Raw genomic sequence first — 11,178 nt, forward strand, 5'->3', positions numbered from 1 at the left:
TCTTTGATTAAACTTAAGTTCCATTTAAATATTCATTTGAAATGGCCCCGGAATATTCCCTTTAGGTGTTGCTCGTTTCATTTACACACGGCGACCTTTTTATATGAAATTTTTGTTGTCAGCTGCGAACCGCTAACTGAATTTACACAGACGAACGGGAGCACAAAGCGTGTTGCCCGAGCACGGGCAACTCGGTGCCCCTCTTCTTTCCTCGTCGCGCTCTCTTCAACTTCGAGTTGCCGTAACAAAAATCGCCGTGTGTAACTGCCCGTCTCCACAGGATAAAGTTTATACCTTGATACATATGTTAGAATATAAATAGCCAATGGAGACCGCTCATTGCTCTTCAAGAGCAATATATATCAGAGCTTATATCTTGCCATCTATTGCCGGCAATTTGGTAGTTTGGCAGCTACATTTTCATTTGCACGAAAACCTCGTGGCTGCAACATCATTATTATTTTAATATAAAAGCAAAAATTGAGCTGTTTCCTGTTTTCGTTGGTAAAACTGGTTTTCGACCTAAAACTTTTGTTTTCGTCCACGTAAAAACTGTCAAACGAAAACTAGTTTATCGAAGTGGAAGTTATATTTTATCATCTTTAATACGTCATTTCGGATTTATTGTTAATTGGCTGGCCAAAATAAAGTAAGCATGGAAGTAAAACGTTGTAATTAAAAGAAATTTAAGGAAAAGTATTTTGGTTTTGTTTTTGTGTAGCAAAACTGTAAACAAAGGACGAAAGAAATGTCAACGAAAACACCAACAGTTGGTGTGAACGGCCTTCAGCCCACAATCCCAAAACTCGTTTTCAAGGTGTTTTCGTTGTCGGTCAGAACATGGCATTAGTAAACGAAAGTCGAAGTCATCGAGTAAGAGTCGATTTTAATCAAACTGAGGTGACTGCAGTCGATTCCAAAAAGTCGAGTTTTTTCAACGAAAAGTCGATTTTTGACTAAAGTCACAGTCGTCTTTTCCAACCCTAATTGATTTCGTCAACGCTGGAATAATAGCTATTATGGACATAGGAGATCCGAATTTACGACCTCTGTGTATACTGGGTGAAGGAAGTTTTGGGCATGTATTTCTTTGTAAGTGTAAATTGGACTGTGGTGCACGGTATGTTTGTGTAAAGCGTATACGAATTCGCCAGCCCAACCAAGAGATGAAAATGTTGATGGATGAGGTGTGTATAAAGCAGCCTTTGCATTGTTCAACTTTTCGTAAAAATTTTGTTTGAAAGGTGCAAACAAATCGCTTTCAACCAACTTTTGATTAAACCAAACGCCTGTGAAAGTTGAACAATGCAAATACATTTAAACTTCACAAATTGTGCATCGTAAGCTCAATGCTTTTTACTTACAGATTTATATTATTTCTCAATTAAGACATCCGAACATTATTAAATTCTTCAGAGCATTCGTATACAGAAGCAGCGTTAACATTGTTATGGAGTATGCAACAAATGGTACAGTGCGAGATGCAATAAACGGAAACATTAAGCACTTCCCTCCTATTAAGAAAAATATGTTCTATTCTATTATATTTGATATTCTTTTGGGACTTGAGTATTTACATATTCGACATATAATTCATAGAGACCTCAAGCCTGAAAATATACTCTTGGACAAGGAAAATAGGATTAAGATAGCTGATTTTGGTATTTCGACCGTCCACAGCTCACATAATCCAACAAAAGGTCTTATTGGCACATATTATTATATGGCGCCAGAAGTAATGAGGGGAGAAAGACATGACTTTAAATCAGATGTTTGGTCATTGGGATGTGTTTTGTATGAAATGTGTAATGGTGTTAGTCCTTTTCAAAACGCTAAGAACTTAATTGATTTAAAGGGTTTAGTCCTAAGCAGTGCTCAAAATGGTCTTAACTTTGGTTCGATAAGTCATTGTTATGGAATAGAGTGGGGTTGTCTTTGCGAAAAAATGCTAAATGTTGATGCGAAGAAACGTGTGTCGGTTTTTAGCATTGTCACTGGCAATCCAAGAATTGCGATTTCATACTACAACAATTATTTTAAATGCAGCAAATAAACTTGCAAGTTAATTTGTATTGTAAGCTTTAACTTCTCTGTACAGTTGTATGCGAGCGTGAACGTGAACTTTTTATTTTGACCGATATCTTTGCTATTACTTCACTCTTTGCAATAGTTATTCAGACCGACTCTGAACAGAAACTCCCTGGGAGTTTTCGGGGAAATGCTTCTCCCTGAGAGTAATTGTTGGAGTATTCCTTTCTCGGGAGAAACAAATTCCCGGAGAACAAACTCCCTGGGAGTATTCAGAATTGGGCTGATTATGTAAAGAAAGAAAACGAAACTATCTTTCAGAAGTATAAAAAAAAACTTATTTAAAGTTTATTATATGCATATTTTCCGAGCTCGCACTCAAAAAGCATTCATATGTGAGCAAATCAGATGTGCGAGCACGCAAAAGAATGCAAATAGAATTTTTGTCTTTGTGAATTCCCCTTGTTCACTATAGAGTCGGTTGCATACATGCACGTTCACGCTCGCATAGAACTGTATAGAGAACTTTAGTTGTAATTTTTTCCATATTTGTAATAGTCTCGAAAAGTTATAAATATACATTAGTATTGTCAGAAAAAGTAAAATTTTTTTTTTACGTATTTTGAGACTGGGCTCATACAATGCGAAATTATCGACAGATTTTGTTCAAAAAATGATGGAAGAGTCAAGTTTATAAATACCTGGAACGGATTTCAGAAAAGATTGTCTAGTTAGTATCAGTAAATGGCGGAAGTCGATGGCGGTAATAACGAGTCAAAATCAGAATGCCTCCTTCCATTTTCAATTAATTTTTTTTTTTTAGTTTTTAGATTATTTTCGTTTATTCTTTAATTTCCATTAATTTAAATTCAGTTAAGTTTGACACTTTTCAAGATTTTGCCAGCAAAAACTCTTCTGACCAAACCGTGTAACTTCGGAGAGTTTCTAGTTTATATGGCATCAAACGCGATATGGAATAAACTCGTGTCAGTGTGCTCGCTTTAAATAACAAAGCCAATAATTAAAGACTGAAACAGCCATAAAAACGGACGAACGGCCGTATGTATAAAAAAACAAGTAAAAAAGTCTAAGTTCGGGCGGAGCCGAACATTAAATACCCGGCGCAAGTATAAATATATGTTTTTCACCTTTCCGAAAGCTACCGCTACATGGTAAACCGAGGTGTATCCATTTTGAGTAAATTAGCGTCCTTAAATTTCGAAATATAGAAGTTTCAAGCATATCTGAAATTTACTGTTATATGAAAAGCGGCCGTAAATTTAGTTCGATTTCAATAAGTTTCAACGTTTTGCTTCTATGTGGCAAGTACAATAACCACACCGAGTTTGGTACAAATTGGTAGAACGGTTACCGAGATACATATATGTGATCAACGTAAATCTATAAGAAGAGACAACACGTTATAATTGTAACGAGTGGGAACATCAGGAGCGTGCTTTCTCTTTTGCCCAAATACGTCATGTTCACACTCGCTACAATTATAACGTGTTTTCTCCTCTTATCGATTAACGTTTTTTGGTTTAATTTTTGATTGTTATTTAAATGCCATTTAACTTTCGTTGGGTTTCAGATCAACTTTATTTAATTATGCCAAACAAGTGGCAACACTGTCGCTTGCTCCTTGAAATTGTTGTTGCATTTGCTTGTTTGTTTACATTTTGTACTGAACAGCTGATTGTTCTCTGGCAAGATTGATAAAACAACCTACTTATCAAACTTGGTTGTTTGGTACAAACACAGGGTTGCATATCTCATATTTAAATTGTCAATATTGGCCATTTAAGTGTATGATCTAAAAATTAGCTCTTGAAGTTAATCACCAATCTCTACCAAAGAACGTAGATAATAAGATGGGCCTAAAGCTGGATTTACAAGAGGCGATTTTGTAGGCGATTCAACATTCCTCCAGAAAAATCGCTCGTGTAAATGGTGATTCAAAAATCGCTTGCCTCAACGTAAACAGCAAGTCAACTTTTGCAGGAAATTATCGCCTGTCAAAAAATCGCTTCATGCAGCTTAGTATTTGAAGGAAGGAAGTTTGTTATATCATGTCTACACGACAACAAAATCGTGTTTAGGGGATTCCCTTAAACTCGTAAAATATCAAATTGAAAAATTTTATTTGATTTTCCACACACACTGTTACAGATTTTGACAGTTTATGCCGCCAAAGCAAAAGGAAAATATGTGGAAATTTTTGTTTTTGAACTTCTTATTTCACTTTATACCATAGTTTTGGGATTGTGGGCTGAGGGTTGTTCACACCGGTGGTTAGTGTTTTCTTTGACATTTCTTACATCCTTCGATTATAGTTTTGCTGCACAAAAACAAAACCAAAAACTTTTTCTTTAATTTCTTTTCATAAACAACCTTTTACTTTCATTCTTATTTTAATGTGGCCAGCCAATTAAAAATAATTCCGAAATGGTATATTAAAGATGATAAAATATGGCTTCCACTTCGATAAATAATGGAAAAAAAAAACTAGTGCAGACACCAATTGGAATACGTGGACTGTGCGTTTTTACGTAGTTTTCAGGGAAACCTTTTTTTCGTTTCACAGATTTTACATGGACGAAAACATACAACATGTTTTCGATGTCTGTCAGAATGTCGTAAGCGTCGTATTGTTGTATGTCGTAATTTTTAAAAGCTTAAATAATTGTTTGGAAAACTTGAAACCACCACCAACTATTTTTTAACATTGCGAAAATTCATAATATAACTTTGATGGTACTTAGCGAACCCCCTTAATATATTTTTTAGGAGTTTAAAGTTTAGGTCATACCACAATACGACACTTACGTCACGATTGTAAATACCCCAATGGTATTAGACAAAAAAGTACCAAAAATGTTTCAATTGTATCAAAATGGCAACGCTGGCCACCATCAATCTGGCCATGATTATGTAAATAAATAATTGTGCGAAATTCTGGCAATGCCGGCTCTGTTATCTCTAAAGTAAAAATCAGCTGTTTCTTTTTCCACAAATAAAGGATTTATCATCACAGTGCAATGAATCGAAATTTATACTAATGTTGCTTGGAAAAACCACTTTGCGAAGAATTAAAAAAACATAAATATTACAAAATGAACAACAACAACCCAAATATATTTTTTAATCCACTTATTAGTGCCATACAGAAAGTGGTTCTATACGAAACGCGCAGCGTAAGCATTTATCACCATATTCACCCTGCCAAGCTTAATTTATTGGTATTTAAACTTTTTAGCGTCTCTACCTTGTTGGCAGCAATAATCGGGAAACCCGTTTTCGTATGCTCACAATTGATCGCACTCAACATGACCGCGTTGTCATCGATGAGAATCCAGATGAGTTGAATGCGCTTGAAATACGTCGATTCCTGGCATCGCTGGGTAGCTCACCGCGCGTAACATCAGCCTACGGCGTTCTAGGTTTTGTACGCTTCCTCGAAGGCTATTATTTATTGCTCGTTACCAAGCGTAAGTGTTGCGCACACATTGGCATGCATCTGATATACACCATCAAGGATACGGTAATGGTGCGCGTCAACGAACCGACAACATTGCGTACACCGCATCCTTATGAGGAGCGTTATAAAAAAATGTTTCAGAGTATCGATTTGCGCAGTAATTTTTACTTTTCCTATTCGTACGATTTGACGCGTACTCTGCAGTATAATGAATCAGCACCGCGTTTTGTGGGACCCAATGTCGATTTGGAGCACGATGAGCCGTTGCCGGACTGGAATAAGCTTACTAACAATGTGGTAGCGCCTGATGAGCGTGTGAATTATGCCTTTCGCAGCAACTCACGTACGCGCTTTGTCTGGAATGCTTTCCTCTTGCAGCCAATGCGTGGCATTATTCCTAAAGATTGGCTATTAGAGGTCACACATGGCTACATTAGTCAGTCATGTATTAGTGTGTTTGGAAGACATGTCAACGTCTGTTTAATTGCACGTCGTAGTACACGATTTGCGGGCACGCGATTTCTCAAACGCGGCGCTAACTATCAAGGCGATGTTGCAAATGAAGTTGAGACGGAACAAATTGTTACAGATGGTCAACGAATGTGCTCCTTCACACAAATGCGCGGTTCAATACCCTCACACTGGTCACAAGACGTGGTCAAGATGGTACCAAAACCACAGATTCAAGTGGATATTTGTGATCCATATGCGCAAACACCAGCGCGTCATTTCGATCGCCTACTTTTTCATTATGGCGCGCCTATTATCATTTTGAATCTGGTTAAAAAACATGAGAAACGCAAGCATGAATCGATTATCTCTAAGGAACTGGTCTATAGCATACGCTACCTTAATCAGTTCTTGCCGCCGCAACACCGTATGAAGCACATTCACTTCGACATGGCGCGCAAAAGTCGAGCTGGTGGCAATGTCATGGAAATGCTAGCTGACATAGCGGAGAGCGTCGTGCAACAGACCGGCATGTTTTTCAAGGCGCGTGGTAGCGAATGCACTTTTCAAAAAGGCATAGTGCGTACGAATTGCGTCGATTGTCTAGATCGCACAAATACGGCACAATTTGCCATAGGCAAATGTGCGCTTGGTCATCAACTAGAGCTTTTAGGATTTGTCAAATCCACTAAACTCGAATTCGACTCAGATTGTGTAACGATGTTGGAGAATTTGTATGAAGAGCATGGTGACACGCTAGCGCTGCAGTATGGTGGCTCTCAGCTTGTGCATCGCATTAAAACTTACCGAAAGACAGCAGCTTGGGCCTCGCAGGGCAATGACATCATGCAAACGCTAAGTCGTTATTACAGCAACACCTTCAGCGATACCGAGAAGCAGCACAGCATTAACTTATTCCTGGGCTATTACATACCGAGCAAAAGCCATACGAAACGTTGGTATCTTTTGTATATAAAGTTCGTTTCTTTTTATTATTTTGCATCTTAATTTTGCAGAAAATCAGCCAATTTGGGAATTGCAAACAGATTACTATATGCATAACGTTTATAAGCCGCTTACACCACAAAATGAGACGCGCCACATTACAGACTGGGTGCGCCACAAGGTGCGCTCCTGTCTACCCCACTCCACTTCGGACTCGAATAAAATTGTAAAAGAACTATTTCGTGTACATTCCAAAGGTCTGGAAATGATCGACGCATATGCCAACTACCATCAGTCTTTCAAATGGACCGATCTCAGTGAGCACATCGCCTTCGAGATTAGCCAGCTTGCTTTGCGTTACATGCCTACATTCCGCACCAACTACTCACCATTCCAGCGGCAAATACAGGATCGTAAAGCAAGCAAAAATCCCAACCTAACCGGACAAAGTTCGACCAGCTCCACCAATAGCAACTCATCGAGTTCCACATCCGAAGCAGATGATACCTCGTCTGATGAGGATATAAGTGCAGGCTATTCCATTAAGGATGCAAATCAAACTGAGTCCGTGGAGCAAGACATATTTACGTTAGAGTCGCTGTTACCGCCTATGGAAGAGGTGTACGGATGTAAGATCACTAATCCATCTAAAGCGAATATGGCCATTTACAAGAAATATGTGCAAATGGGAAAATTATGTAGTGGAAGCAATAGTCATTTTGCACTTTCGCCATCGTTGGCGCCACGTGAACGCGATAATGAAATGGCAAAGCTATTGCGTGGCATAAACTTGCGACCCCTAAGTGATTACGGAACTAATTCGTATTTGAGTGTGAAACCACCCACAGTGAGCGAGGAAAGTCAAAAAATATATGCGGAATATTGCAAGGTGCCGCGCAACTTCAATGCAGTGCCGAAATTTGAAGAGTTTGATGTACTATATCGTTACGTGCAAATGCTCTAAAGAGCTGATGAAAATATTGAGCAAGTTATGCAAGCGTTTTATGACTAAAATGCGTTTGAATATATGTTAATTGTGTATAAAGTATTATGATTAGTAGTTAATTTTTTATTGCACTTCTAAAATGCACGCAATTATAAGGAACACGTATTTCACGAGTGAAAAAATTATGTTTTCCTGTCGAGCATCTCGTCGTTTAAAGTACAAAACCGCTTAACTGACATTTGCTGTCAAAAATTGGATTTGCTCACACAAGCTCTGGTCTCAATCTTTATCCATTCATGCTGAAATATACTAGCCAGAAATACGATTGCTTAATAAAAAAGAGAACCATTTTGAAATATGAGCGTTTTTACTCTCTTGAAAAGAATTTANCAATATACTAGCAAGAAATACGATTGCTTTATAAAAGAGAGAACCATTTTGAAATATGAGCGTTTTTACTCTCTTGAAAAGAATTTATGCAACCTCACATACGCGGTTTTGTATTTTAAACGACGATATTCACTTTATTATAGCCATTCCACTTACGTAAAAAGTACGTAATCTCTACCCTCGTTTAAATATAAGCTATTTAAATTCGCTTCAAAAGCGCTATTGGTGAGATTTAATTTCANTATTTTAAACGACGATATTCACTTTATTATAGCCATTCCACTTACGTAAAAAGTACGTAATCTCTACCCTCGTTTAAATGTAAGCTATTTAAATTCGCTTCAAAAGCGCTATTGGTGAGATTTAATTTCATGCAAAAAATCATTAGCGGCCGCTCATGCGTGAAATGCACGATGGGCACTAAATATGTGAACCTATGTGCTTGCTTCTCGTAGTGATTATATGATTTGTTTATTTTCTTTAAAATAAAATTAGAAACCTTCTTACTTGAAAAATGCTAAAACACATATCAACCGTACACTCAGACTTACTCTCATCTACATCACAAGAGGTATGCACTTTACGCTTATCCGCTGGCGGCATTCCAAATTGTTAACCCAGTACGCCATCGTTCGCTACACAACAATTGCCAAAACGTTTCAGCAAAAACTAAGAAAGTTGCGGCCGCCGGATGATAGCGATAGAGTAGCATAAAAGAGGGTACCATGACCGTGCTCGCAAAATCCGCCCGTTATGCGTTCGTAGACTTGCTGATGGCATAACCAAATGGGCATAATTACTGCCGGACCATTGGCGGTGTAAATTTCTCGCGGCAGCGCGTAACGCGGCATGTTGATTTACCGGGTGCGTCTACAAACTTAATGAGCTGAGAGGGGGAAAAAATTATAAAAGAAGAACAGCGTGATAAAAAGAATGCCTTGAATCGGAATCAAAATTCTACACAAAGCATTCATGTTGCAGCGTGCTAGCAACATTTTATCGTCAATATCTTGAAAGCAGAAATGTGTGCCGCAAGCAACTTCTATAGGCCGATTGCTTCCATAGTCAACTAGAATAATAAGAAATAAATTCTTGAAACTTCAAAAATTTGTGTGTTTCCGGTTTGTCGCTTTCATTTCGCACAATATGCGTCCGTATCCCCTTTTTATAGAATTTCCGCTGCGCAATCTGTACTGCAATCATCAAAGACACAAACCTCAATTTTAAACTTTTTGTTGTTTTCTACTTCCTCTTCCTTCGCGGTTGATGTCACTCTGTTGTGTGTTCGCTGCAAATGCTGCTGCGCTAGATGCATTTGTTGCTTTTGTATATGCACAGCTGTGCACTGTGTCAATCCCCTTTTCGCCATTGACTAATCGTACACTTTGGATTTGCATATTTGCAATTTTAACACACCAACGCAACACAATATTAGAGTTCAGACTTTGATGCGAAATTGTGTGCGTTTGAGCGACAGTGCAAATATTAGCAGTTTTTTTTACAAGAAACATATGGCACCGTTATAGCGACGCTTCGTACAAACGCACAGCAAAGCAACAAAACAAACGCTAATTTTTGCCTTTCGCATTTTCGATCAAAGAGTGAACTCACCTAATAGTTTGATTGAACCAGCAGCCGAGTGAAAAATATGCGGCGTTGTCAAATGACTTTNGCGTCCGTATCCCATTTTTATAGAATTTCCGCTGCGCAATCTGTACTGCAATCATCAAAGACACAAACCTCAATTTTAAACTTTTTGTTGTTTTCCACTTCCTCTTCCTTCGCGGTTGATGTCACTCTGTTGTGTGTTCGCTGCAAATGCTGCTGCGCTAGANTTCATTTCGCACAATATGCGTCCGTATCCCCTTTTTATAGAATTTCCGCTGCGCAATCTGTACTGCAATCATCAAAGACACAAACCTCAATTTTAAACTTTTTGTTGTTTTCTACTTCCTCTTCCTTCGCGGTTGATGTCACTCTGTTGTGTGTTCGCTGCAAATGCTGCTGCGCTAGATGCATTTGTTGCTTTTGTATATGCACAGCTGTGCACTGTGTCAATCCCCTTTTCGCCATTGACTAATCGTACACTTTGGATTTGCATATTTGCAATTTTAACACACCAACGCAACACAATATTAGAGTTCAGACTTTGATGCGAAATTGTGTGCGTTTGAGCGACAGTGCAAATATTAGCAGTTTTTTTTACAAGAAACATATGGCACCGTTATAGCGACGCTTCGTACAAACGCACAGCAAAGCNTATCTCATGGTGACACATTCAAAAATACGATAATCTCCAAATACCCATCATTGATCCAAACAAATTTTTAATTATAAAACTTTCATTTCAACAATCAACAACAAAAATAAACTCAACAAACGTTGAGCTTAATAAATTTACTAACTTTTTGGTTGTATACTAGCATTGATAATAAAATTTGCAATAAATAACTCAAATGGCCACGACCATCGATAGTTTTCCAGCTCTATATCACTCTCTCAATAACCTGAAGACAGAATAAGAATTTCACTGTCGGTGAAATCTCTATGGGAACGTGAACGCTATGCCGAACTAACATTTTCAAGGAGGAATTGAAAATAACTAGTTCGGTTACTTGATGGAAACGCTCTTGCGTCAGCTCACGCGTTCTAGTGAAAAACATCTATCCGAAGATTGTAGCCTAGCTATGTATATCTGACTGTCAAAATTACTTTAGTCTAACCATCAAGGTATGATTTATTTCTCGGCCAGTGATATTTTTGCCCNGGCGGTTTTTTTTTACAAGAAACATATGGCACCGTTATAGCGTCGTTTCGCACAAACGCACAGCAAAGCAACAAAACAAACGCTAATTTTTGCCTTTCGCATTTTCGATCAAAGAGTGAACTCACCTAATAGTTTGATTGAACCAGCAGCCGAGTGAAAAATATGCGGCGTTGT

General features: G+C 38.1%; 3 protein-coding genes across 3 annotated transcripts; 2 read left to right on the forward strand and 1 right to left on the reverse strand.

Annotated features, from left to right (window-relative positions):
• The first annotated feature begins 860 nt into the window (after positions 1-860).
• On the forward strand, positions 861-2,808 carry png (pan gu). The gene is made up of 2 exons (XM_017629856.1): positions 861-1,187; positions 1,367-2,808. The coding sequence occupies exons 1-2, from the start codon at positions 1,020-1,022 to the stop codon at positions 2,051-2,053; spliced, it is 855 nt and encodes a 284-aa protein (XP_017485345.1). The 5' UTR covers positions 861-1,019; the 3' UTR covers positions 2,054-2,808.
• Positions 2,809-4,982: 2,174 nt separating this feature from the next.
• Positions 4,983-8,230, forward strand: FIG4 (polyphosphoinositide phosphatase FIG4). Its single transcript, XM_017629860.1, has 3 exons — positions 4,983-5,222; positions 5,285-6,911; positions 6,973-8,230. The coding sequence occupies exons 1-3, from the start codon at positions 5,142-5,144 to the stop codon at positions 7,863-7,865; spliced, it is 2,601 nt and encodes an 866-aa protein (XP_017485349.1). The 5' UTR covers positions 4,983-5,141; the 3' UTR covers positions 7,866-8,230.
• A 258-nt stretch (positions 8,231-8,488) lies between these two features.
• Positions 8,489-10,478, reverse strand: LOC108373917 (UDP-GlcNAc:betaGal beta-1,3-N-acetylglucosaminyltransferase-like protein 1). Its single transcript, XM_017629855.1, has 6 exons — positions 10,109-10,478; positions 9,352-9,430; positions 9,175-9,308; positions 8,962-9,063; positions 8,836-8,930; positions 8,489-8,754 (listed from the first exon to the last, which is right to left on the reverse strand). The coding sequence occupies exons 1-6, from the start codon at positions 10,308-10,310 to the stop codon at positions 8,521-8,523; spliced, it is 846 nt and encodes a 281-aa protein (XP_017485344.1). The 5' UTR covers positions 10,311-10,478; the 3' UTR covers positions 8,489-8,520.
• Between the last annotated feature and the right edge of the window lie 700 nt (positions 10,479-11,178).

The sequence above is a fragment of the Rhagoletis zephyria genome, unplaced genomic scaffold, assembly GCF_001687245.7.
Source record: "Rhagoletis zephyria isolate East Lansing unplaced genomic scaffold, Rhagoletis_zephyria_1.1 Rzeph_scaffold_07149, whole genome shotgun sequence".
NCBI classification, from domain to species: Eukaryota; Metazoa; Arthropoda; class Insecta; order Diptera; family Tephritidae; genus Rhagoletis; species Rhagoletis zephyria.

Excerpts from the sequence above, each read along its gene's own strand:
- FIG4 (XM_017629860.1), top strand. The coding sequence starts at position 5,142 with ATGAACAACAACAACCCAAATATATTTTTTAATCCACTTATTAGTGCC. Across the intron at positions 5,223-5,284 it reads TTCTATACGAAACGCGCAGC|CGTCTCTACCTTGTTGGCAG; the intron begins GTAAGCATTTAT and ends TAAACTTTTTAG. Across the intron at positions 6,912-6,972 it reads GAGCAAAAGCCATACGAAAC|AAAATCAGCCAATTTGGGAA; the intron begins GTTGGTATCTTT and ends TTAATTTTGCAG.
- png (XM_017629856.1), top strand. The coding sequence starts at position 1,020 with ATGGACATAGGAGATCCGAATTTACGACCTCTGTGTATACTGGGTGAA. Across the intron at positions 1,188-1,366 it reads TGAAAATGTTGATGGATGAG|ATTTATATTATTTCTCAATT; the intron begins GTGTGTATAAAG and ends TTTTACTTACAG.
- LOC108373917 (XM_017629855.1), bottom strand. The coding sequence starts at position 10,310 with ATGGCGAAAAGGGGATTGACACAGTGCACAGCTGTGCATATACAAAAG. Across the intron at positions 9,064-9,174 it reads AATTTTGATTCCGATTCAAG|AAATTTACACCGCCAATGGT; the intron begins GCATTCTTTTTA and ends CGCTGCCGCGAG. Across the intron at positions 8,931-8,961 it reads ATTTTGCGAGCACGGTCATG|ATCCGGCGGCCGCAACTTTC; the intron begins GTACCCTCTTTT and ends TCTATCGCTATC.